This window comes from Caloenas nicobarica, chromosome 2, assembly GCF_036013445.1.
Source record: "Caloenas nicobarica isolate bCalNic1 chromosome 2, bCalNic1.hap1, whole genome shotgun sequence".
Classification (NCBI taxonomy): Eukaryota; Metazoa; Chordata; class Aves; order Columbiformes; family Columbidae; genus Caloenas; species Caloenas nicobarica.
The window spans coordinates 77,709,762-77,733,449 of record NC_088246.1 but is presented as its reverse complement, the minus strand read 5'-3'; the positions used below and the strand labels follow the sequence as shown (position 1 = coordinate 77,733,449).

General features: G+C 42.8%; 1 protein-coding gene across 1 annotated transcript; it reads left to right on the top strand.

Annotated features, from left to right (window-relative positions):
* Positions 1 to 7,572: 7,572 nt before the first annotated feature.
* On the top strand, positions 7,573 to 12,872 carry LOC135985916 (leukocyte elastase inhibitor-like). Its single transcript, XM_065629616.1, has 8 exons — positions 7,573 to 7,664; positions 8,476 to 8,660; positions 8,921 to 8,983; positions 9,415 to 9,543; positions 10,536 to 10,653; positions 10,949 to 11,091; positions 11,698 to 11,865; positions 12,408 to 12,872. Exons 2-8 carry the CDS (start codon positions 8,490 to 8,492, stop codon positions 12,813 to 12,815), a joined length of 1,200 nt encoding a protein of 399 aa, XP_065485688.1. The 5' UTR covers positions 7,573 to 7,664; positions 8,476 to 8,489; the 3' UTR covers positions 12,816 to 12,872.
* Positions 12,873 to 23,688: the final 10,816 nt, after the last annotated feature.

Genomic DNA, 23,688 nt, shown 5'->3' with positions numbered 1-23,688 from the left:
ATCCCCGGTGATGTGTAATGGTTCTGCCTTTATGCTACTCTGCATTATATAAAAAGCTTATGCTAGAAGCAGCTTTGGCTTCATTTATTTATTTAGATATGCGCCTATATCTAAAGTGATACCTTACCAATTTTAAGAATGATGTGACATGTACTCCCTCCATGAGGCCTGGAGTTTTTTGTGTGCGTTTTTATTAGTACCATTGCTTTTAATGATAATAACAGTAGGAATATTCAGTCAGGAAAAAGGACAGGATTCTGCCCTCATGGACACCTCTAGAAAGGGAGTTGATTACAACAGTAATTATGCACACAGGAGGGCAGGATTTGGGTCCTCTTTAGTGGTCTTTTTCTGCATTCATTCTTGAAATGAAAGCTTACAGAATGGTTGAGGTCAGAAGGAACCTCTGGAGGTCGTCTGCTCCACCTCCCTTGCTCAAGCAGGGCCACCTACAGCTGGTTGCCCAGGATCATATCCAGACAGCTTTTGGATATCTCCAAGGATGGAGACTCCACCACCTCTCTGGACAACCTCTCTTAAGCCCTCCTAAGTTCTCAAATTACTCCAAAGAAAATTTTGTATACGGTGTCTGAAGGAACAGGATACAAACCCACGCGTTTCTAAAGAGGCTTCATTATTCATACAGTAAAGAAGGGTGCCTTTTATATGGGGATAAAGCAAATTATTTCAGTCTCAAAGAACAGGACGAAAACGGTCTAAAGCACCTCATTGAAGTTACTGACATGGAAAACTGTAGCCACGAACTTCCAAGAAATGTGTTTTCTTCCTCGCATACTGGTGTCTGGTGAATTTTAATGACCTGAGATGCAGATCTGAAAGACAGGACTCTCTCCATGCTCTGAGGAATGAAGAATGTTTTGTAAAACGTGGTTTAAATTGCGGAAATCACAGTTAAACATAACCTGGGAAAGTTTTTAGTCTGTGGGAGAAAAATAAAACTTGCACTGATTGATAGGGAGACATTACTGCTAATTTGCTGGTTTAACATAAACAACATCTTCCTCAGAGGGATTCTGCATGAGGTTTAACAAATTAACATTTGCAACGTGCTTTATGACCCATGAAAAGTAAAACATACATCAGCCACCTGCCATATAATTGGGTGTAAAGCACCTTCATGTTCTGCCTTCACGATTACCATAGCTTACGCACCATAAGTTTCCTGGGGCGCTTTGGACAAGAAAGTCTAGGAAGTAAAAGTGAATGATAACTGAGCAAGAACAGACAGGAGCAGCACAATAAAAGAGTCAAACTGGCAAACTCTTGACTGTCTAATCCGGAGGTGCAGCACAGCTGCAGCAGCAGTTCTCCAGGCTGTGTCTGTGTTTCCCTTCTGGAGGTTGGCAGCCCAGTTTGTGTGCTAGAAAATGTTTTTGTTATCTAAAAATGTCATCGTACAGTGTTCGCATTTCCTCGGAAAGTTCTGAGAACTGCAACCTCAAAAATCGAAAATGTTTCTGAAAATGCAGGGACAGGGATTCTTGTGATGAAGTGGCAAATGCCACAGGGAAAAAGAAAAACAACACTTCCCTTTATTCTTGACATTTCTCAGAAATGTGGACACAGTCCCCAGCTCCCAACATATCCTTTTATGGCACTCCTGAGTTACAGCAGGCGTTTCAGATGGCACTGTGGGTTAGCAGGGGGATGGATCTGCACTTGCTATCAGTAAAGAATGCAGGAGTTTATTCCTGAAAGTGAAAGAAATAGAGGAGGAGGTTTGCAGTGAAAGTCTCTGTTTAGCACCAGCTAAACAGGGCCATTCCTGTGCTGCCGGGGCGTGTGAGCCGTGACGATGTGTGGTGAGTCCTGTGGGACGAAGAGATGCAGCTGGGTGATTTCTGGTACATTTTGGGTAATGTGAAGGAAAAACCCAAATGTCTATGCAACATAGTTTTTTTTAATATTTTTTTTCCCCCTCAGTGCAAACCCTGCTGAAGGGAGAGCCTCTCTGCACAAATCCCCATGTGTGCCAACAAGGTCCAACGCCTCTTCCCTCCCCACAGCTCGCCAGGGGAGCAGCCACCCCCTTTGCAAATGGCAAGGTTCAGATGCGTTTGCTGCCCTGCCCTGAGCCCCTGGAGTTGGTGATCCTCAAAGGCTCCCCTCAACACAAATCCCGTTCTATGGTTCTGTGTCTTGCACACCGCTTAGCTGAATTTAGCTAATCCCACTCGTCTCTGGTGGGTATACTGATTTACAGCTGGTCAAACTAGTTTATAATAACCTCATTGTATCACAAAATAGCTGAGTCGGTAAAAACCAGAAGAGTTATCAGGTATTGTGTCTTAAACCCAAAACTTACATGTACATTTTAAAATCTCAAATTCTGCTGACTTTAATATCCCATATTATACTAACCGAAATGTGTAGGATTTGCTGTGTTTTCCAACTCCTGTCTAGAACTGGAAGCAGGAGGAACTCAGCTGTGATTAGAATAATGGTTACTGGCCAAATACATAGCTTGTAAACGACAAGATGAAGAAATACTTCTTTTCGGTGCTCATGGCCTGAGACTTCATTTAGAAACATGATCAGTGTTGAAAGTTCTGCTTTCACAGCCTCACTTTTAATGTCCATGTTCAGTCTGAGCTAACTTTGCACGCAGTTTCCCCTGGGTGCAAGGCAAGCGCTGGCAGCAGGAATTTGCACAGCGAGTCTCTGCTGATCCTGTTGAAACTCGACACGGTGTGTCCGGGTTGCACAGTGTTTCAGCTTTCTTCTCCAAGTCGTGTGGCCACAGCCTTTCTTAGAGGACTCATTAGCAGCTGTGGATGCCCTTTCACATGGTACTCATCGTCTCACTGAATTAGGTACTCAGTTCCCCCCTGGTATCAACTGAGGGAAGGGCCATAATCTGGCCCTTAAACTCACAAAATCAGTCAGTACCTTATGAGCAGTGAAGTGAAATGCCTACCCTGTACACAACTTTTGTATTAGTCACTTGTCTTCAAAGAGGATTAAACTTTACTTTAGAAACCAATTCGACATGTATTTCAAATCTAATGAAGATGCCATACTTCCACTTCCAGGGGAGTCAAGAGCCCCAGAGGTACTGCTGTGGAAAACTTCAACACTAATTTGACTCTTGGGTAAAACTTTACCACAAAGGCTGAAAAATAGACCAGAAAAGGTTCAACTGGTACACTTCAAGAGAGGCTACTTTGCAGGATTTATTTGACCTGTTATTTCCTAAATTGTTCTGTGAACTTCTCAGAATTTGGTGCTCAATCATATTTGCTTTTGGCCTTGGTGTTACGGCCTGCTAGAAACTAGCAAACCCAAAATTTTAGACAGAAGTCCAGATAAAGACAGTAATTCCTTTTGATCTTAAGACTGAATACAGCAGTATCATTACTAAAAATACTAACGGTAAACAAATGATGTTTAGAAACAATCCTGTCACTGATATCTTACAAATACTCTTATTTCCTCCACCCCACAAAAAATTGTATTCCTTTTCTGTCTGATGCATTGTAAAACTTCTAGTTTCCAGTCTCTCTTCTGGTATTCATCAACTTTCCATCACATTTCTCATGGACCATCTATCCCACACTTCTAACACATGTATGGAAATGCCAACTCACTTTCTTGGATGGTTTCAGAAAATCACCCAGAAATAATACTTTGAACTCACTTCTTTTTTTTTTGCTTCCATGTTATACCATATTTTATTCCATTAGCCCAGTAGAGTCAGCTTGGCAAGGTAGATATATAGTAGCGTTTATATTCAGATAATACCAGCACTTGTTTCTCTTGAATAGAGCAGCAAGGGAGGAAATATGCAATCTGACTGAAGGGCAGCTGGATGACAGAGCTACTAGTTAGCACCTTCTGGCTAAGACCTGCGTGACGTATTATAAACAGAATAACAGGACTAAAATTCAAAGTGCAGCCATGGTATGATATATTATACAATATAAATGGTACATAATTTATTACATTGATTTTTGTCAATATAAATAGGTTAACTTTTATTCAGTTATATTTTACTAATTATAATAATGTGATATTTGATACAATATAAAATTACCATACATCAAAGGCTGGCTTTGACTGATTGTAATGTAAGTCGTTTCACGCCTTCTGTAATATCCAAGGTGCTATTGTATGCCAGCTGTACGGTCAGTCACACTGTAAGAGCAGTGGGATAATCTAGACTTTTAATTTCCATATTTATTAAAAATTGTCTTTTAGTAAGTCCTTGATTTTATTTTCTTGGTAAGGTATGCTCCTTTTCAATAGGGAATCATAATCACTTTTACTGGCTACTACATCAAAGGATTCATCGGCTTTATGAAAACCAGATTCAGAAGACACGCTTCCTCATTGTATTTTTCTGTGTATATATAATGGAGAATCTGTGAATAATGTATTTAATGCACAGAAATATAGATGGCTTCAGAAAGAACAGGCAACCCTATAATAATGCTGTGTTTCTCCTAAACAGAATGTAGGTTGTCTTTAAACATGTACATGCAAAAAGTCATCTGAAAGAGAAATGTACTTTTCCTATGCTTATGGAAGTATCCAAAATTTGTAGGCATTTTATTTTCACCTTTTGTAAATTCTGTAGAAGCTAGCATTTTTCTTTGTTTGCCCTGAACCGTCTTGATGTGAGCAATGATGTGCTTTGCCCATGCTGAAAACCAGGAATAAGGTGGGATGCAAGTCCCTGGGGAACATCTACTGAATGTATTCAGAGCAGACCTTGCACAAGCTATTTAAATAGGGTTCCCTGAAAATACAATACAATACTTCACTTTTTAAAGTGAAAATGATACATCATTTCTGTAGTGGAGAAACTCACATGGCTCAGGAAGTGAATGGCCTGTCTTCAGCGTATTCCACACCGTCACAAGAATTAAAGCCTGCATGTCCCACGAGAATGCACCAAGCACTATCAGGCACTAGGTTTTAGCATGTTCTGTGTCGAAAACTATCCACCTTCCTTTCAAAATTCTGTTCTTACTCAAATTACTGCAACTTGATGACACAAGAGGAGAACCTGGGGACCTGATAGCTTTGCAGTTCAATAACTAGAACACCTTGTAGATGAGTTCTGGTTTGCAGTTCGTCCTGCCAGGACTGTTCTTGTTTTAATCCAGTAGCACTCTAACAGAAAACGAGTATCTATATGTGGGTTATTATTATCATCCTAACAATATGTCTTTCTGATAGCATGAATCTTACTTCACTTTCTTAATGTCTGCCTAGAAAATAAAATAGTAAATAAAGTACTTAAGTTCTGAGCTTTCTTTCAGCTCTTCAGAGAGTGCTGCCATGCAGCTTTATCATCTGGATCCTCAGGCATGAAAGTATGTGTTCTTATTTATTGGATGGTGTGTCACAGCTTTTGTATGAGAGCACCTCCATCTACACAGGTCCGAGATTGTTTTGCGTTACTCCCTCACTTGACCGGTACAGTTTGGAAGCAGTGTCCAGCTTTTCCATGCACTCACTGACAGTTTTAAACAGGCTGGAAAAGCACTGCTGAAGGACCTCTGTTGCATACCCTGATGGATGTCTTCTTGTCTTCTGCAGCACCCTGCAAGGCAGCCGGCGTTTGGCGTGGTGCTCGTTGCTGCCTGCAGCCTCGCAGCGCCGGTCACAGCTCTGCCTCTGCTCACACCCCTGACAGCTCCTTTTCTAAGTGCCCCCCACCGCAGCCTGCTCTGCTGCCTGTCACTTCTGTCCCCTGTAATCTGTCAGCACGAAGCAGTCCCAAACACGGGCCAGCAATGACCAGTCCTGCCTTTTCCACAGCCCTCCGCCCGCTGAGTGAGAAATTATCTTGCTAAACGGTAGAGGGGCGACCACTGAGAGGAACGGCTGTCTCAATCCAGAGTTTAATAATAGGGGAAAGTTCCCCAAATCATATTTTCAGGTGGTATTAGTGCAACCATCGTGTGATATCTATACGGAGGCTTAGCTGCATTTTGCTCAATGGAGTCAGCTGCTGGTCTTCTGTGAGAAACACCTGGAACTGTGCCCAGCAGAGTGCCCGTTGGCCTAAAATAAATGCAGTGCTCAGCCCACAACCAGCCTTGAGACACCATGGGCAAACGCTGTGAAAAAGCTGACTGCTGCTTTTGAAGCGGAACAATCTCCACAGTCAAAAGACGAGTAAGTGCTTGGGCAGCATGGTGCAAATTTTCGTGTTCACAAGTGATGATGAATATGAAGGATCCTGGAAGACATACCCAGGTGGTTTTGGTGTATCTCTTGTGTCGCTAGACATGAGCAACTCCACTTTGCTGTCTTTTTTGCTTGTTGTTTTCTGCAAGCCACCCAGAGATACAAACTGGCAATGACCGCAGAGCCCAACAAAAGCTGCATGAGCCCCACAAGCACATCAAGCCTAAAGGCAAAACCATTGAAACCTTGAGCTCCCCACAGAGTTTTGCTGAAAGATGTGGGCTAGACCTAGGGGTTAGGAAACCATGTCTGTAGGTGAAGTACAGCAGCAAATATTCGGAACTGAGCACCACAGCTGAAAGTCCTCTGATTGCCACGTCTAACTGTTTTTAGCGTTGTGGGGAAAATCTACCTCCAGCCTCGGAGAAGCAAGGAGCACCAGGATGAATGAAGAAGCTGCGCCAGCTCAGCGCTTTTCCCTGCAAATGACCAGCAGTGCTGGCCACACTGAGCTCTCCTAAGTGGGGCTGGTGGTACCCTCACTTCACCTTCTCTTGCCCTTTTCCTGCGTTAGATTGTTGGAAAATCCTATTACCTAAAATTGTCGCTATATGGGAGCATTCTGGTTCCAGGATCAGTTTCCAAAGCTGTGCAACTGGGGCTTATTCTGCCCTCTGGACCAGGTCCTGTAGCACCCGGTTAGGTTTGCCACCTCCTGACCTGCAGTCCAGGAGATGCTTAAAGCTCAGGTTGGGATGTGCTGCTTGAGGGCCACTATGTGCTATCTCTGCTCTTTGGCTCTTGCTGACACAGGAAGAAAAACATGCTGAGATCCCTGAGACAGATAAAGCAGCCAAGATGAGGCAGCCTCAGCTCAGCATGGCCCTCAGGCAGAGAAGCTGCTGGGGCAGAGTTGGGATCATTGCACCTCTCTGGGAAGGCCTGGGTTAAAGAAGAAATCACATGTTGTTGATATAGGCCCAGGTCTATCATCTGCTGCAGGACTCTCAGGGGTCCTAACAAGACAGGGTTTATCAGACACACCTAAGTACTTCAGGGAGAGGTGCTTCTCTGAACACTGCCTATCAGACTCTTGTTTTTTGATTTCTTTCTGTTTCCCTCTTGCAGTTACTGTATGGTTTCTGCAGATGCTTGTCATATCTTTCAGATGATTCATCAGAGCATACTAATGAGGCGCAGCAGCATCAACAGGGTGCCTCCTCTCTGGGAGAGGAAAAAAAGATATTTCCTTCTTTCACTACTTGTTTTAGAAAGTGAAAGCCAGAAGAGACTGTATCGTGTCTCTTGCTTTGCTGCAGGACGTGAAAAGCTATTATCCTGTCGATCTGTCTGTTGGCTCTTGATTTCCTTGAGCACGCTCCTTCTTCAGAAATAAAGTGAGCAGAGAGCCAGACTACACAGCGGCCTGTTTTAATTTAAGAGAGGGCAGGACACCACCCTCCATCAGCGAAGAAGCTACCAGAGTCAGCTCTTCTCAAGAAAAGGTAACTTTCTCAGCCTTATTTTTCCTCAGGGTAGTGATTGGACTGGAAACAGAAGCTGGATGGCAGCAAAATGTGTTGCAGCCATGCACAAAGGCAGGCTGCAGTGTTTCTGCCTACAAGGCTGACCTCCGCCTTTCGTGGGTATGACAATAATCCCAGGAAACATGTAGCCAAACTCTTTGCTTGAGTGAACAAGCTTGTGCAACAGCAGGAGGGAATTGGGTAATTCCCTTAAAATGCAAAAGGAGATAAATGGCAAGGCAGTTGTCTTAGAAGTGCTGGGACATGTATGAACTCGCTACCTCAAATTCAGGAGGTAGAGGAAGGAAGGCCTTTCCAAACTGTTATTTGGATATGACTTGGCAATCCGATTTGCTCGTCTCTCTGTTGTTGTTGTGTGTAGTTTTTGTTGTCGTTGTTTTTTCCATAGAATGTACTTCACGTTTTATACAGTATACAATATACTTCAGGGAAGCATGGTGTCTGGAGGTTGACCAATGCTCCTAAACCATGCAGCAGTTCTTGCAAGAAAAGAGCATGAATGTGAGCAAGGAATTAGTGGGAGCAGATGGGGGAAGAGCAAGGTCATGCCCAAAGGGGTCATTTGCTCAGAGGTGGTTGTTCATGTCAGAGCGTGGGGTGTACTTTTCTATGAAGTGCTAAGTGTGGTCTGAAACCCACTCCATGGAGGAGTGGGTGCTTGGGGTGCTGAGTTTCATGAGAAAGGCTCTGCATTTCCAGCTTTCTCCACACTTCGTCCTCTGACCATGTCAATGTTTGTGAGATAGATTACACAGCTGTCCTGTTGTAGGACTTGGCCACCCCATGATGGGCTCCCTCAGTGCAGCAAATGCCATGTTCTGCCTGGACTTCTTCAAAGAGCTGAGCAAAGTAAAAAGAAATGAAAATATTGTCTTCTCTCCACTGAGCATCTCAGTTTCCCTGAGCATGGTCCAGCTGGGTGCCAGAGGCAACACAGCTGAAGAGATGGAAAAGGTGAGTTTCTTCTCCTTCTCCTATGAACTGCTATTAGAGGCTTACATTTGGAAACGGAAAAGAGGCAGGAGCCTTCTGGCAGTCTGGGCCACATTCTTCAGAGTCATCGGAAAGAGGTGACAGGTACTGGTCTCAAAGCTCTCCTTTCCAAACACGCTCATCTGACTTGCAGTGCCCATGAGGCTGCACTGCAACCTCAATGTGTTCTTCATGTCTTCGTTAATCTATTTACATAGATTTATATTGCATTTATATCGCAGGTGCTTCATATTCATGAGGTGCTGAGCATAGCAAGTCCAGGAACCAAGGGCACCACTGGAAAGGTGAGATAGTGTCTGAACTGTGTGGTAGCATTGAACTATAGCATGAAGCAAAGCATGGCAAGGCACGCTTACCTGCTAAATGGCATCACTTCATCCAAAAGCACAGTAAGAGCAGAGTTCAGCCCTATTCTCATCAAACTGTGGAACCCGTGTGCATGGGCAGAGGGCATCCCATTGCTTTGCTGCATAAAGTGTTGCCAGAGTTAAACGGGATAATCATTTTTCAAGGTGGAAATTACAGGAAGGGAGGGAGACAAGTGAGTGACTTCGGAGAGTCAGGAAGCCCAGGCATGTGTTTGTGGGTCTCTGCCTGCCCCTTGTCCCTACAAGTCCATTTGGGGAGAATGACTATGTTTTCAGTCTGAGGGCACACAGGTGGAGCTCCAGGGGAAAGCATCTTGCTAAAGAAAGCTTTCCTCTGCTGCTTGCAGCGTGAAGAAGCCAGAGGAGCCCATTCTCAGTTCCAGGAGCTTCTGTCTGCCCTCAGCAAAGCTGGTTCCGCATGTTCCCTCAGCATTGCCAATAGGCTCTTTGGAGAAGTAACTTTTCAGTTCCTTCAGGTAAGTGACTACTGTTTATGGGGTTTGTGGTGTTGAAAAACTTCTGTACTACACTTTGGACTTCTGCTAGGGACATCAAATTGCATGTGTCTGTATTGCTGATGTTGTGACAGAAAAGCAAGCTCTCACAGATGGGTGAAACACAGAGTGAGCAGAGCATAAAGAGTGGCATGAGATTAAACAAGTGTTTGTAAAAAGTCAAGGAGAAATGCCTACATTTCCTGTGGAGCAGACAAAAATACTTTTGAAAGAACTGGATAGCGATTTTTGCCAAAATTATGTTTCTTCATGCTTTGATATTGGTGGAATCATCACCCTTTGTCTACATTTTTTAAAATGCTATGGCAGGTTTGCATCTCTGAGATGTGGTGTAGTGCAGAACATTTCCACAGAAATCATTGTTCCGGACAAAGGAAAAAGTCCAGTTTGCCCAGGCTGCAAACTGGGATTGTGGGGAAAGAGTCCACCCCATTTTTTTCTCTCTCTCTGCACACTGTACTGAGACCTGACTTTCACGGCCTGATTCCGAAGTGCCCTTTCTGCGTGTTTGTGCTGTGCACATTGGGGAAAATGAAGTCCTTGGACATTATTTTTCATGGGTTTTATTTTTCATTATTTTTCAGGGGCCATGGGTTATGGCCAGGCTGGCAGGGTTGTGCTCTACCCTCCCCAACAGCTATCTTGCTAAAATTGTTGTCATGGTGAAAAAGCAAAACACCCTCTCATCAAGAAAAGCAGGAGTGAAAGACAGTGGATCTGGGACTCTCTGGCATGAAAGGTGTCCCAGGGACCAGTTGTTTGGCTCCTCCCTGTGCCCAGGAAGTCTGTCCTGAAGAGTCACAAAGCACATGAAGGACATTGTGGAACAAATATCCCCACACAGACCTCTGACCTACAGGCTGACATCCATTTCTTGGCCTCCTATTTTGCCCTGTGGTCAACTAGCTCTTCAATTGCCATCATGAGAGCAACCTCTCTTCCCTGTTTTGCAGCAATACTTGGACTCCACAAGGGCCCTGTACCAAGCGGAGCTGGAAGCAGTGAACTTCTTTAATGCTGCTGAAGAGTCCAGAAGGAAGATGAATTCCTGGGTGGAAAAACAAACTGGTGGTAAGGACGAGGCCAGCACTTAGCTGCCTGGGGAGTGGGTATCATGATCATGTGAGATGTCAACAGCTGGTGTCCGAGTTTCTTCCTGAGCGTAGCAGCATTCAGAAATACTATTATGAAGTGATTCGTGTTGCTTATGGCTACTGCAAAAGCAGCTCGAGGCATAAGATGGCCCTGAGCTCCCGGGAGCTTTGAGTCCGCAGATCAATTTTTGCTATGAATGGACCTCAGTCCATGTCATCCTCAGTCAATGGTCAAAGTGAAAGCATAATTCACCTTTGTTTGCTTTTTAAAGGGAAAATTAAAGACATGTTCCCTCCTGGCTCTATCGATTGCACAACGACGCTAGCTCTGGTCAATGCTATACACTTCAAAGGACAATGGGCTATGAAATTTAAGGAGGAAAACACCAGGAAAATGCCTTTCAGGCTGAACAAGGTACAGTTGGAACAAGAACTGTTGGGAGCAGGAGAAAGCAGGGAAAGTCCTGGTAACCTGTGCTCTGCTGTCTGCAGGGCAAGTCTCTGCTCAGCTCAGGTGTGGGGCCAAGTTTGTCCAAGTCAAGAGCCTTCACCCCGTGAAGTGGGAAAACAGCATCCTCTTCCCAAGTTCCTCTGCAACAGAGGTCATGTGAAGGCAAACTTTGTTACCTCCTTGGAGCAGCTAAGTTGTAGGGGAGACTTTGCTGAGGACACATCAGCCTTTCCTGGGGACACATCAGCCTTTCCTGGGGATTATAGTGTAAACTGGCAGCATCCCTTAGGAAAGAGTTAGAGAAGCAGCAGAAACTACAGTGCAGAGCACAAGAAGCTCTTAGAGCGACTGTTATGGCTTGCATGGAGCTTGAGCCTCTGCCAATGCCCTCAGCAAAAATATGTAGTGTCTTGAAGAGCATTCATGGAAAAGGAGAAAGTAATTTCAAGCAGGTTGATCCTGTGGCATTTATGATCTGCTTTATTTTGCCAGGTTTTTGTTGTTGTTATTTTGTTTTGGTTTGGTTTTTTTGTTTTTCCCCTGACTTTTTATTGACTTGCTGTATTTTAGAGAGAGCACAGGAATGTACTGATGATGTGTCAGACAGGAGAATATAAATTAGCTATGAGACAAGAAGAGCAAATGGCAGTGCTGGAGCTCCCGTACACTGGAGAAGAGTTCAGCATGTTCATTCTTCTGCCAGAAAACATCTGTGATGAGTCAACTGGCCTTGAACAGGTAACACTCCTGTCTCTGCTACTGGGAGGAGAAACTACCTGTTCATCCAGTACTTGAAGAAGATTCTTCCCAGTCATGCAGGCCAAGCTTGTATCTTTTGTTGTTATGGGTTTTATCTTGCTTTCCATAGGTGAAATACTGTTGCCTGTGTAAAGATTAGAGAAATTCATGGTCATATATATTGCTTCAGAAGAGCAGAGAAAGACAGAAAACCTGCTCAAAAGCAACACCTCATAGCCTTTCCAAGGGAGTTAATGACTATTTCGGTGGACAAAATGTAGCACTAGAGAAGGGAACTTATTTTTCCCTTGCAAAAGTATGAAGACAAAATGCTTTATTGGTGTTTGGTGAAAATCTGAACAAAGGAAAAGGATCCCTCTGAGAAGAGAAGGCTGGCTCTGAATTTGCCTCATTTCATACTCAGTAGCTGTAGGGCACAGGTTCTTTGTCATGAAAACCAGGCTTTTCCTTAATGGCAAGCGTTTCTGTCAGCATTTTGATCTAGTTTCTCATGACCATCGTACCGTGTTTTCTACTTGCAGCTAGAGAGTGCCGTCACCTATGAGAAATTAGCAGAATGGACCAACATGGAGAACACGTATCTGCAAGAAATCACAATATACTTGCCCCAGTTCAGACTGGAGGGGAGCTATGAGCTCAGACCAGTACTGCAGGCTCTGGGGATGAGGGATGCCTTCGATGATGAACATGCTGATTTCTCTGGGCTGTCAAGAAATCCTGAGCTGTTCCTCTCTAAGGCCATTCACAAGTCCTTTCTGGAAGTTAATGAAGAAGGCACTGAGGCAGCTGCTGCTACAGGGTGGTTGTTTGTACCTTTCTCATGCAGCAGCTTTCCTTATGAGTTCAGAGCTGACCACCCATTCCTCTTCTTGATCAAACACAATCCAAGCAAGAACTTTCTCTTCTTTGGCCGATGTTGTTCCCCCTAAGGGCAGAATATGTTCTACTTCTTTCTTCCCAAAGGGAGAACAATACTGTGGTAAAAAGGAGTAGGGCATAAACGACATGTTGCTATTTAATGTCACCAGCATTTCCTGATATCCATAATCTCGACCCCAAGAAAAAACACCAAGCTACTCCGGCAAGACTACTGGAAAAAATATAGTGGGCCTTTCCTGTTTAGAGCTCTTCTCAAATAAGAGAACAATACTAATTTATCTTATTTCAATCTTATTTCATTTTTTAGCCATGAAAACTCTCATTGGCATAGGGTTGTCTAAACAGCTGGTTAAGTGCTGTGTAAATAAGAAGTCTAAATGATGCCTTCCCTTTTCAGCTATATGGCAAGGCTGGTCATGGGGCCAGCCTCCAGAAGGTGTTGCAGACCTTCTTCCTCAGCCAACAGGTCCCAAGCCAGAAACGGCTCAGTGCTGAACTCCCTGCTTTTGTATTACATGTCTCCAGCAACCCCACCTCCAGTGCTTTCAAACCACCATAAGGGGAGGCTCTCGGCTGCCGTGATGGCAGTGAAACCCACAGGTCATGCTAATGTCCTGAATGCAGCTCCACACAGAAGTTGGGCATGGAGATACGTAACTGCCTTTTCCCTTACTCTTCTCCTCAGGTACCCTCTCCAGAGGTCCCCTTTGGGAAGGACCTCTGAAGTGACAAGAGCCCTTCCTACTGGGGTAGAGACAAAAAAGACATACAAGCTATCCCTGGGCAGAGGTAGCTGGTCTTCCCATTCAGCATAGGTGAGAGAAGTCCTCCTTCTCTCTGGTGGGCCCTGGGGTGTTATGGTCTTTGCCTGGCTGTGATTTGGAAGCGAGCCTTTGCAGGATGATGCTGCACCTCCCAAGGGAGTGCAGGCTCATCAGTGTTGTATCATAAGGAGTGCCTAAGAGCACCAGAGCAGTCCCATTTCCCTGCTGTGCAAGTCCAAGCCATGGACACCTTCACAATGATGCCACCTGTCTGTCTGACAAAGCCTGGGCAGGTTTCAGGGGGAGCCCAAAAGCCCTGCAGTGCTGTGTTTTCTGACCACAAAAAGTTGGCTGCAGCTCCTTTGTCCTCAGCTGTGCCATGCTTGTGTGTTGTTTCTGGGGAAAGCTGAGTATTGCTTTCTTTTTTCTCTACTGCTGCAAGTGTCATGTGTAGACACGTGGTCTGACACATCGTGTGCCATGAGTGTGTGCGGTTTTCCAAATCTTGACAAATTTACAACAATGAACTATAGCTTAGAAGTAATTTTTGCTATAATAGTCCTGTTAAACTGTAGTAGTTTCCTGAACCATATAGTGTGGTAGCAATAAAGGTATTCAAAGCATTTAACTGGTCTGGCGTGTTGAATCCTGATTTGAAGGATGCCTTAGATACTCAATACTTTTGAATATCTTGCCACCTGTCTTGTCTCTTGCCTGTTGCATTTCATACATTAACTAAAAGCACCGTGAGGTATAATTTATCACCACCAAGAACTTAAATCTCACCTACATACATTTGTCTGACTTGCCATTCTAAAAATAATAACAGATGTAAAAGGTGGGATGTATTTTTTTAGTATCACTGGGAAAACTTTCAAAGAAAACTCTTCCCCAAAGCTCTGGTGTTTGACATGTACCTGAAAAAACACACTCCTTCAAGACCATAAGATGTTTGGCTTTGGAGGAAAACTGTTCCAAGTCTACAATCTCTCATCCTTCCAGTTCTACAGCCCTTGGCCTGACGAGTGGGAAATTATCTTACTAAACAATAGAGGGGTGACCACTGAGGCGAAAGGCTTTCTCAATCCAGAATTTCATAATGAATGAAAGTGCCTCTAAAATACCACGTCCTCCAAATAATATTTTCAGAATATATTGATGCAATCATCTCTTATCTGTACTGGGGTGCACTGAGTGTGACTGGGATAGAGTTACTTTCTTCATGGCAGCCTGTATGGTGGTATTTTGGATTTCTGGCTAACCCAGTATTGATAACACTAATATTTTGGAACAATAACACTAATGTTGCGGAACAGTGCCTGCACAGCATTGAGGCTCTCTCTTTTTCCCACTCTGTACCTGTCCCCAGTAAGTAAGTTGAGGGTGGACAAGAAGCTGGGAGGGGACACAGCCAGGACAGCTCACCTGAATTGGCCGAAGGGGTAGTCTATACTATATCTCAGCTGGAATGATTCTATGATTCTATAACATCATGTCAACAATAAAAACTGAGGTAGAGGAAAAAGGGTGATTTTTTTTTTTTTTCTGCTTCAGAGGTGTCTATTGGTCAGAGACTGGCTGGGCATTGGCCTGCTTGTGTGAGTTGCTGAGTGACTGGTCTTGCACTGCTTGTTTTTTCCCTCTTTCTTTTGCCTATGAAACTGCCTTTATCTCGACTCACTTTTTTTCCACTTTTGCTCTTCCTATTCTCTCCCCCATCCCTTCAAGGGTGGAGGGGAGTAAGCAAGTGTCTGTGTGGGCACTTGGCTGCTGGCTGGGTTCAACCCACAACAAAGGATTTAGCTGCTGTTTTCCAGATGTGGTAATACAAAGGGAAGTATTTTAAAACAAAAACATGTGGCAGTCTTTTTTGTTTTACTTTTCTTGTGTGGTATTCATATTCACGGGTTTCAATATTCATTGTATTATATAGCATGAAATAGTGAGCTGAGTGTTTTTCATGCCAAAACCTACTTCAAGTAAAGCCTTGAATAATTAAATTTGTCTTTACTGATTTTCAGTGATAAGAATTGTTATCTAAGTGTATTTGTGCAGTTTACTCCACTTGCTTCTGCATAGCAAAACTCATTTTCTGTCTGTACAAGAGCGAGTGAAGTACTGCAATACATGTAGGTTTTAGTGAACGTTAGGAACTCCAAAGGTTGGAAACCTGCAGTCCTGATTGTTGAGATCTGCAACTGGGACAGAGAGAATGGAGCTGTACAGCAAAATAAAAGTGGGTCTAATTTTGGTCTCTGCTGCCTATACAATTTTCTGCACTTACACAGTATACATTTATAAACCACTAAGATGCCAGTGAACTGATATCAGGAGAGTTATGGTGGATTGGGTGTGCCTGAGAGTAGAATTTGGCCCCCAGTCTCCAGCTGAGTTGCTTAGGCACCTGTGCATACCAAGAAGAAAAAAGGGCCATCACGAAGTCTCAATTTAGACATGAACTGACACTGTTGTGTCTCTCAATGTAGCACAAAGAGAGAATGTATTTATGAGCACATCCTGTAGCTGGTTTCCATATACAGCGGGAAAAAATGAACCATGTCTTAAATATATAGAAAACCGCAGCTCTGCAAATGAAGACGTGGTTTCACGATTTCCCCGCTCTCAAATGAGAAGGCTTGCTGGCAGGATCAGAGCTTTGAAGTCACCCCACAAGCATTTGATGGTGTTCCAGCTCCTGTTTACCTCCTGTGGCTTACTGGTAAAGTTTACTTAGTACAAGATGGAGGTTTAGGAAAAAGGTGAAATGGTACTTTCCACCACCAGCAGCAGTGGTTGCGTGTGCTGCTGTACCATGGAGACACTGTTCTACTGGTCCATGAATAGAAATTTGTGTGGGAAGCACCGTGACATGATTTCCGTGAAACCCTCAATGTCCCTTCATCAGCATTTTGTAATTAGATACCTGCCTTCACCTCGAAAAGTGTAAGACACTTCTGAGTGTGAACAGATTTCACCTGGGTAACTCAGGTCAACTACCAAAGCTACCAGACATCACATTCTGTCAAGTCATTCCTGTTCACATTCAACAAGTATGCAAGACCAAAATAGCAGGGACTACTTTGCATATTCTGCATGAAATATTGGTTCATGGAAGCATATTGCTTTAAAGTCATCTTTTCTCTAGTATCTTATTCTGGGTAGTAAAAGTATCTTTTTTTTAATGAAGGTTGTTGGTAAGTGACGTTGGTCACAGGTTCTACATTAGATTATAAATAAATGTTTACAACCAGCTGGGGCACAAGTAGCTGGTATTCACAAGGTGATGTGTCTGGGTTACAGGTAGGACAGAAACGAAGAGGCTGTCAAATTTTGTCCAGAACAACATGAGAGCAACGACCTTATCAATGTCAAAAATCAGTGCAACAGAGAGAAAGCAGAAATGGGGAGAAATGTAGAGAGCTTTATTTTTAGGACAGTTCAGTAGTCCTTGGTTACCCGAGGCATGTAGATAGAGAATTTGAATTGCAGAATGATGAAATTATATATTATACAAACTCCGTGGCAGGATGGGCAAAACATAACATTTGCACATCCACTTTATTCCGTGGCCTGAAGAACAGCCTTTTTCCATGGAAACAAATTATCTTTTCACACCTCCTCTGGAGCTGAATCAGTTTACAACAGCAGAAAATGTGACCCTGTGTTTTCAAATTATACACCTGTCAGTTCCTCAGAGGGCTTGGCAGCTTGGGAAGGGTATTTCTAAATTTTATTTTGTTTTCAGAAACTTGGTCACTAACAACATATGCATAATATTTGCTATCACACTCCACTTCTGGACCACAATACACGTGATTTGACTAGCTATAAGGACTGGCAAGAACATCCCCACACTAACTTTTCTGTTAATAACATATTAGCCCACTAAGCAACTGTGTAATTTGACTAGCTATGGAAATCATACCACGAGGATGGTCATGGGAATGAGGAAGAACAATTACTTTAGACATCCAGTCTGATGGCCAAAAGAAATACCATTCTCCTCAGAACTGTGAAATTACACAATGCTCTACAGGGCTGTGTAGCCCTGCAGGAGCTCTCTGGTTTGCAAGTCCATCATTTGTAGAAGTAGCTCAGTAGCTAACAATACCTACAGTGTTTGGGGTAGTGTGATTTGTGTAATGATAAGTTCTTGGTCATGACTACATCCACAACAACTACATTTTATGACCAGGGAGACGGTCCCAAACACCATGTCTTGTGCAATGGATAAATTGACTAAGAAGTATTTGCATGATGTGGCCAGTAGCATATGTCAAAGATGCCTGGATGTAACTGTTCTAATTTACAGTCAGGATGATTTAGGGTCAGACATGAGTTAAAACTCTGGGGATAAGGAAGCGCTGAAGTATTACAAAGGTTTGGAAAGTCTTTATCTAGAAGCTTCTAAAAACAGGTTAAACAAACACCTATAAGCCATAATGTAGACATTTTTGTTTATATTACGCTGCCTTAGAGCAGCAGATGCACTAGATGCACTAGACAATGTCAAGACTCCTTCCAGTCAGACATTTCTGTCATTTCCAATCAAAGCTAATTAATGATTTGTGCTGGATTTGGCTGCAATAGAGTTAATTTTTTCACAGTAGCTAGTATGGGACTATGTTTTGGAAACAGCTAGTATGAGGCTATGTGCTGGAAACAGTGTTGATAACACAGTTGATGTTTTAGTTACTGCTGAGCAGTGGTTACACAGAGTCAAGGCCTTTTCTGCTTCTCACACCACCCCACCAGTGAGTAGACTGAGGGTGCACAAGAAACTGGAAGAGGACACGGCTGGGACAGCTGACCCCAACTGACCAAAGGGATATTCCAGGCCATATGACATCATACTCAGCATATAAAGCTGGGGCAAGAAGAAGGAAGGGGAGTACATTCAGAATTATAGCATTTTTTCTTCCCAAGTAACCATTGCATGTGATGGAGCCTGGCTTTCCTGGAGATGGCTTAACACGTGCCTGACTATGGGAAGTGGTGAATGTTTTGTTCTGCTTGTGTGTGCAGCTTTTGCTTTATCTATTAAACTGTCTTTATCTCAACCCATGAGTTCTCTCACTTTTGCTCTTCTGATTCTCTGCCACATTCCACTGGGCAGAAATGAGTGAGTGAGTCTGTGGGGCTTAGTTGCCAGCTGAGGTTAAACCATGACAGGGCTACATGGAGTTGCAAAGGAACAACAGGTTTGCTCAATGTATCTGTTCAGAGCTATAACAAGATTTGTTGGTGGGAATAGATTTTTCATTCCTTTTTGATACATGTTACTCTTGGAAACTTCATTTGTCATACGGACAACAGATTTTATTATCGGCTTCTTCTACACTAAAACCATTGTCCGTCCACTGTATTTTCCATGGTTGGGTACCAAAGGGCCAGAGGAAGGAGTCTGCACATCATGTAGATTGTGACCAGTGGCTGAATGAAGATTTTGCAGTAAGTCTCTCCCATTTCGGCAGGTACAAAATGTTTCAGAGCAGTGCTTTGCTCTTCACAACTCAGCTCCAAGAACAATGTGACAACAAACACTTATCTGTGTTGAATGTGTTGTGTTCTCCAAAACATTTGGGAATTCCTCACCAAATTTCATTTAAATTAGCACTGTATAAATTCTTGTGGTAATCACCAATTCTCAGAAGATACACCTTGTTCTATGATATTGTGTATTCCTCTATCAGTGATGAAACAATAAATGTTTGTGAGGAGAGTTCATTGCTTTCTGACATCCTCAGTAACATTGAAAAACTTGAATATGCTAAGGAGAAATGCTTGAGTCATAAACACACAGTCACAGTTGCATAAACACACCTAACTCTCATTCCTGTCACTTGAAGCATCCCAAGGTCCAGCAGAATTATGATAGGCAGGTTTCACTTTGAATTTTTCATATGGGTTTTCCTCATTTTCTGGGCTGCAGAACAACGTGTCTGGAGGATTGTCAGGGCCTCAGCAATGAAATAATATGAGCTGGTGTCCGGAGACACCACTGCAATATCATCTGCTGGCTGTTGCCTAGATTGAAATGCCAAAATCTTTATGTTTCTCAGCAGAATTTTCATTCATGCATACATTTCATTGTTAAAAAAAAAATTCAATCAGGAATTAACTTCAAAATGCAAATCAACATCTTTTGCAATTTCAAAACCCCCAAACAACAGCTCCATTGCATGGAAATGTCTGTTATATTTTTCAGTGCTAATCAATATAGAAAAACATCCCCTTTAAAAAACAAACAAACAAACAAACATACATAAGTTTTCTGCCATGTTCATCACTGCACCCCACAATGCTGGCTGACTAGAAAAGCTATGCATGGAGACAGATGGAAATGTAACTACTTGAAGTAGAGCCAGGAAAAGAATATTTATGGACATTCTGTATCTCATGGCTTTAAAAAAATGCTGCATTTGTTATTTAGGTAAAAAGACCTGGCTTATAAAATGATTTAAACTGCCACAAAGGAAAGATATCCAGAGGTACTGTAAATGAGGTCAGTCACAAAGCCTGGATCAGCTGGTATTAAAAAATAGGTTCATCATGCAGAAATATTCATCTGCCTAGCCATAACCCCTTACTCTGTGGAATCCAGTTAAGAAGACACACACAGACATCCTTGCTCAAAGAAGTAATTTCCTGTTCGTCACGGCTCATGAGCAGGTGAGAAGGGGTGTGAGCAGAGAAGGTACAACAAGCAGAACTGGCTGCCTTCCTAGAGATTTTTTTTGGATGCTGATAAGAAAAGTGAATCAAAGATGAAGAATTTTTTGATGCTGTTTTTCATCATGTCTAAATCTCTCTGGAGAGTAAAGTGTTTCATTGCAATCATGGAAAGATTTCTGGTGCAGACAGAAGTTTGGATGAAAAAAAAACCAGTGCTGGACTCACCTCTTACCCTGGCAAGTTGAATGACCAGCATGAGGTGGCCCTCGTTGACAGTAACGAAGTCCTGTACTTTGTTGCCAATAAATTCAGTGTTAAAGAGTCAGCAGACAGCAGTGAAATTTAGAAGGTGATACTTGCTTTTCACTAGGTTCTTGATTCAGACAGTCTGGAAATCAGGGGAATTGATATCAGACTTCACTCACATGATGCTTCCCAAATAAGCTGAGACAACCAGCAACATCTGAAGTCTCTCCCACTTCCTGATCAACTTCAAGAAATAGTTTTCTGTCATGCTAAAGTTGCTTTGGATCACCACATATGCTAATTGCTCTGATACGGTGTCGAAGCTTTGCTATTTTTTGTGATGCTTATATAGCAGATGTCTGGCAATTAGGGTGGGCCCTCTTGGTCTCTGGCCCAGTGCAAATCACAGGAGTCTTTGTTTTGTTCTTGTTGTTTGGAAACCCTTCTCATCTAATGGTACCTTTACTCACACGCAACCTCAGACACATCAGGTACTCTGTAATTATCACCTGAGCAGCCTCAGAGCAGTAGCAGAATGTGCATTTTGTCAGATGAAAGGGACAAGGAGAGAGCTTGAGATCAGCCTCTAGTTTCTAAACAAGAATCTTCCCTGCCGCGTCCTTCAAACACTGGCAGCAAGTGAAGCATACAGCTGCAAACGGTGACAAAAAAAAGCCAAAGGAGAACCACAGCCATCCGGGCTTGCTGCAGTGTGTACATTTTCAGCAAAGAATAATCACAAGGGTCTGTTGGTCTGTTCTGTATGGAGTGAGTCATTGCTTCTTGCTGTGAAATTGTGCTCTGCCGATTGACATCACTGAGTGGATCTCTTGTTCCTCATTTTGGCCTTCCTGTGCTTATCATCTCATCCGTGTCATCAGAACTCTTTGTGATTTATAAATCATATAGAGGAGTCTTAATTCCCTTGGCTCTGGCCCCAAGGCCATCAGAAACAAGTTAAGGAAAAGTTTGAGACTTTCAACCAAAATGACTGCGAACAGGTAAGCAGTGCTGAACAAAGGATGTGGCACTATTTACGGTCTTATCTAAATGTGTGAAACTTCAGGGGTAGGAAGCAGCTCAGTCTGTGACTCACTTCTCTGTGCCTGAAAGCAGCTTTACCACGACAAGCATCTGACCACCAGCTAAAAGGGCTGTCTTTGAAATCTGCATTATCTCTAGAGTAGTCTATCATCGGAAACAGAATCTCTCACTTCTTTTGTACTTGCAGTGCTTTCACATCTTCATCTTCCTTTCCACACAATGCATCTCAGCAACTGCTTCTCTGTAACCTTTCAAAAAAAAATCCTTCTGTTATTTATCCTTTCCTGTTAGGAGGCTTATCCTCTGAAAGAAACAGATTCTCCTGATTCCGAGACTACCATGACCATCTTCCATCATCTTCGTTTTCCTCTGGCCAGCAATGAACCTTTGCATTATTCCAAGAGCTAGAAGGTAGTCACAGGGCTGAGAGGGGTGCAGCAGGTCCTTGCCCAGCTCTGAGTCCAAAGGCAGGATGAGCTATAGCTTTGTCTTTCCCAGCAAGCATTTGCCTACTGAGTCTCTTCAGAACCTACAATGCAGGAGATGCTTCAATCTACTTGAACAATAATTCTTGTGTTTCCCAGACATTTCCATTAGAGAGCTATACCAGTCTAAGCCACTCTCTAACTTGCATTATAAGAACCTAGAAGAGCAGAAAATATCAAAGGAATAGCCTCAAAGAGCAGTAGAAAATGTTCCTTTTTCTGGGAATTAACGCCAGTCCAGCTACTGCACTAGCTATAATTTGACCACTGACAGAAAATGATCCATGTGAAACAAACCACCACCAAATGGAGCAATGGAGTGACAGTTAATCTCCAGGGTAACTCAAAATGAAATAGGAACTGAACTACCTAAAGAAACAGAGAAATAACACACAACAACAAAGAAACATGTTCATTTAAGACAGTTAAGAGCTCAAAAGTACCAGAAAACTCAAGCCGGACTAAGAGTACAGTGTTTTACTCTGCTAGTTTATTAAATAACTTGAACTTTGCCTTGATGAATTCATACACAGAAGAATGAATTGTAAAGGGAATTGTGGCTCTAACACACAACCCTGTCCCTAAAGGACATCATTTATTGTGCTCCAGGATTGCAATTTTCCATTCACTATATTGATTCAGATTAAAAATTGCCAGTATTCCTGAACAAGAAAAATATTGGATTGTCTTGCTGCCTGAAAACCATCCCCCTTCATCTATTCTGGGGGATGACTGAACCCTACTCTGACTTAGAGCTGTTGTCTCTTTATGCTCTTATATTCCACAACATTTTTCCTCCCACTGTGCTATGCCTAGTGTCAAAAATAAGAATGCAGAGAAAAGTCCACCATCGCAAGAAAGTGAACAGCATCTGCTCAGTTCTGCTCTGCAGGTTCCTTTAGGTGACAACATGAGGAGGGTTTTGAAGTGACTGTGTGGAGACCAACCACTTCCTCAGCAGAAACAGGGAAAGACATATCTTTAGAAAGTTTTCTTGCCCCAACATTAAGCAAGTAAAACCATATTCCATGGCTTTCTTCTCTTCAGGTGAAATTTGTGCAGGTCTAACCCTCTTGTCCTTGGGACTCAAATGAACAGTGCTTTAAAAATTTCTATTTCCTCTAAGAAAATGATATGAGAAAATTCAAACTGGAAAATAAATAAACTTATCAGCATCTTATGACTGACGTGTTTGCAGTGAAAGGTGCCACTTCTGACAGCAACACCCATAAAATTTTGTAGAATTTCTTTTTTACAGGTAAAACCCCTGAAGTCTCCATTGTTTCTAGGAGTTTGTTTTCTATTTTATAACTAGGCAGATTTATTTTTATATCTCGGTATGCCATTAAAATGGTGACTTCTTTCTGAACTCCAAATGATAAGGAAAATTCAAGATTCCACAAAAGATTCCCTAATTATACTAGCTGGTTGCAACAGACAGGTGTGTGATTCATCATGAGTGAAAATTATGCTGCCACTGGGAGTGGCAATGGCTTTATATCCTATTGCTCCAGAAGCCCTGTCACGAAGCTCAACAATCGACTTGACACCATCGGTCCTGAGGAGAAGGTAAATATGTCCCTGACCTTTTATTCTAACCTTTACATTAAAATGATATAACTACAAAATATCTAAAGATGGGCATGTGCATTAGTGATGTACATATCTCTATGTATGGGCTGTGCGATGAAGCTCTGCTTAACTTCTAC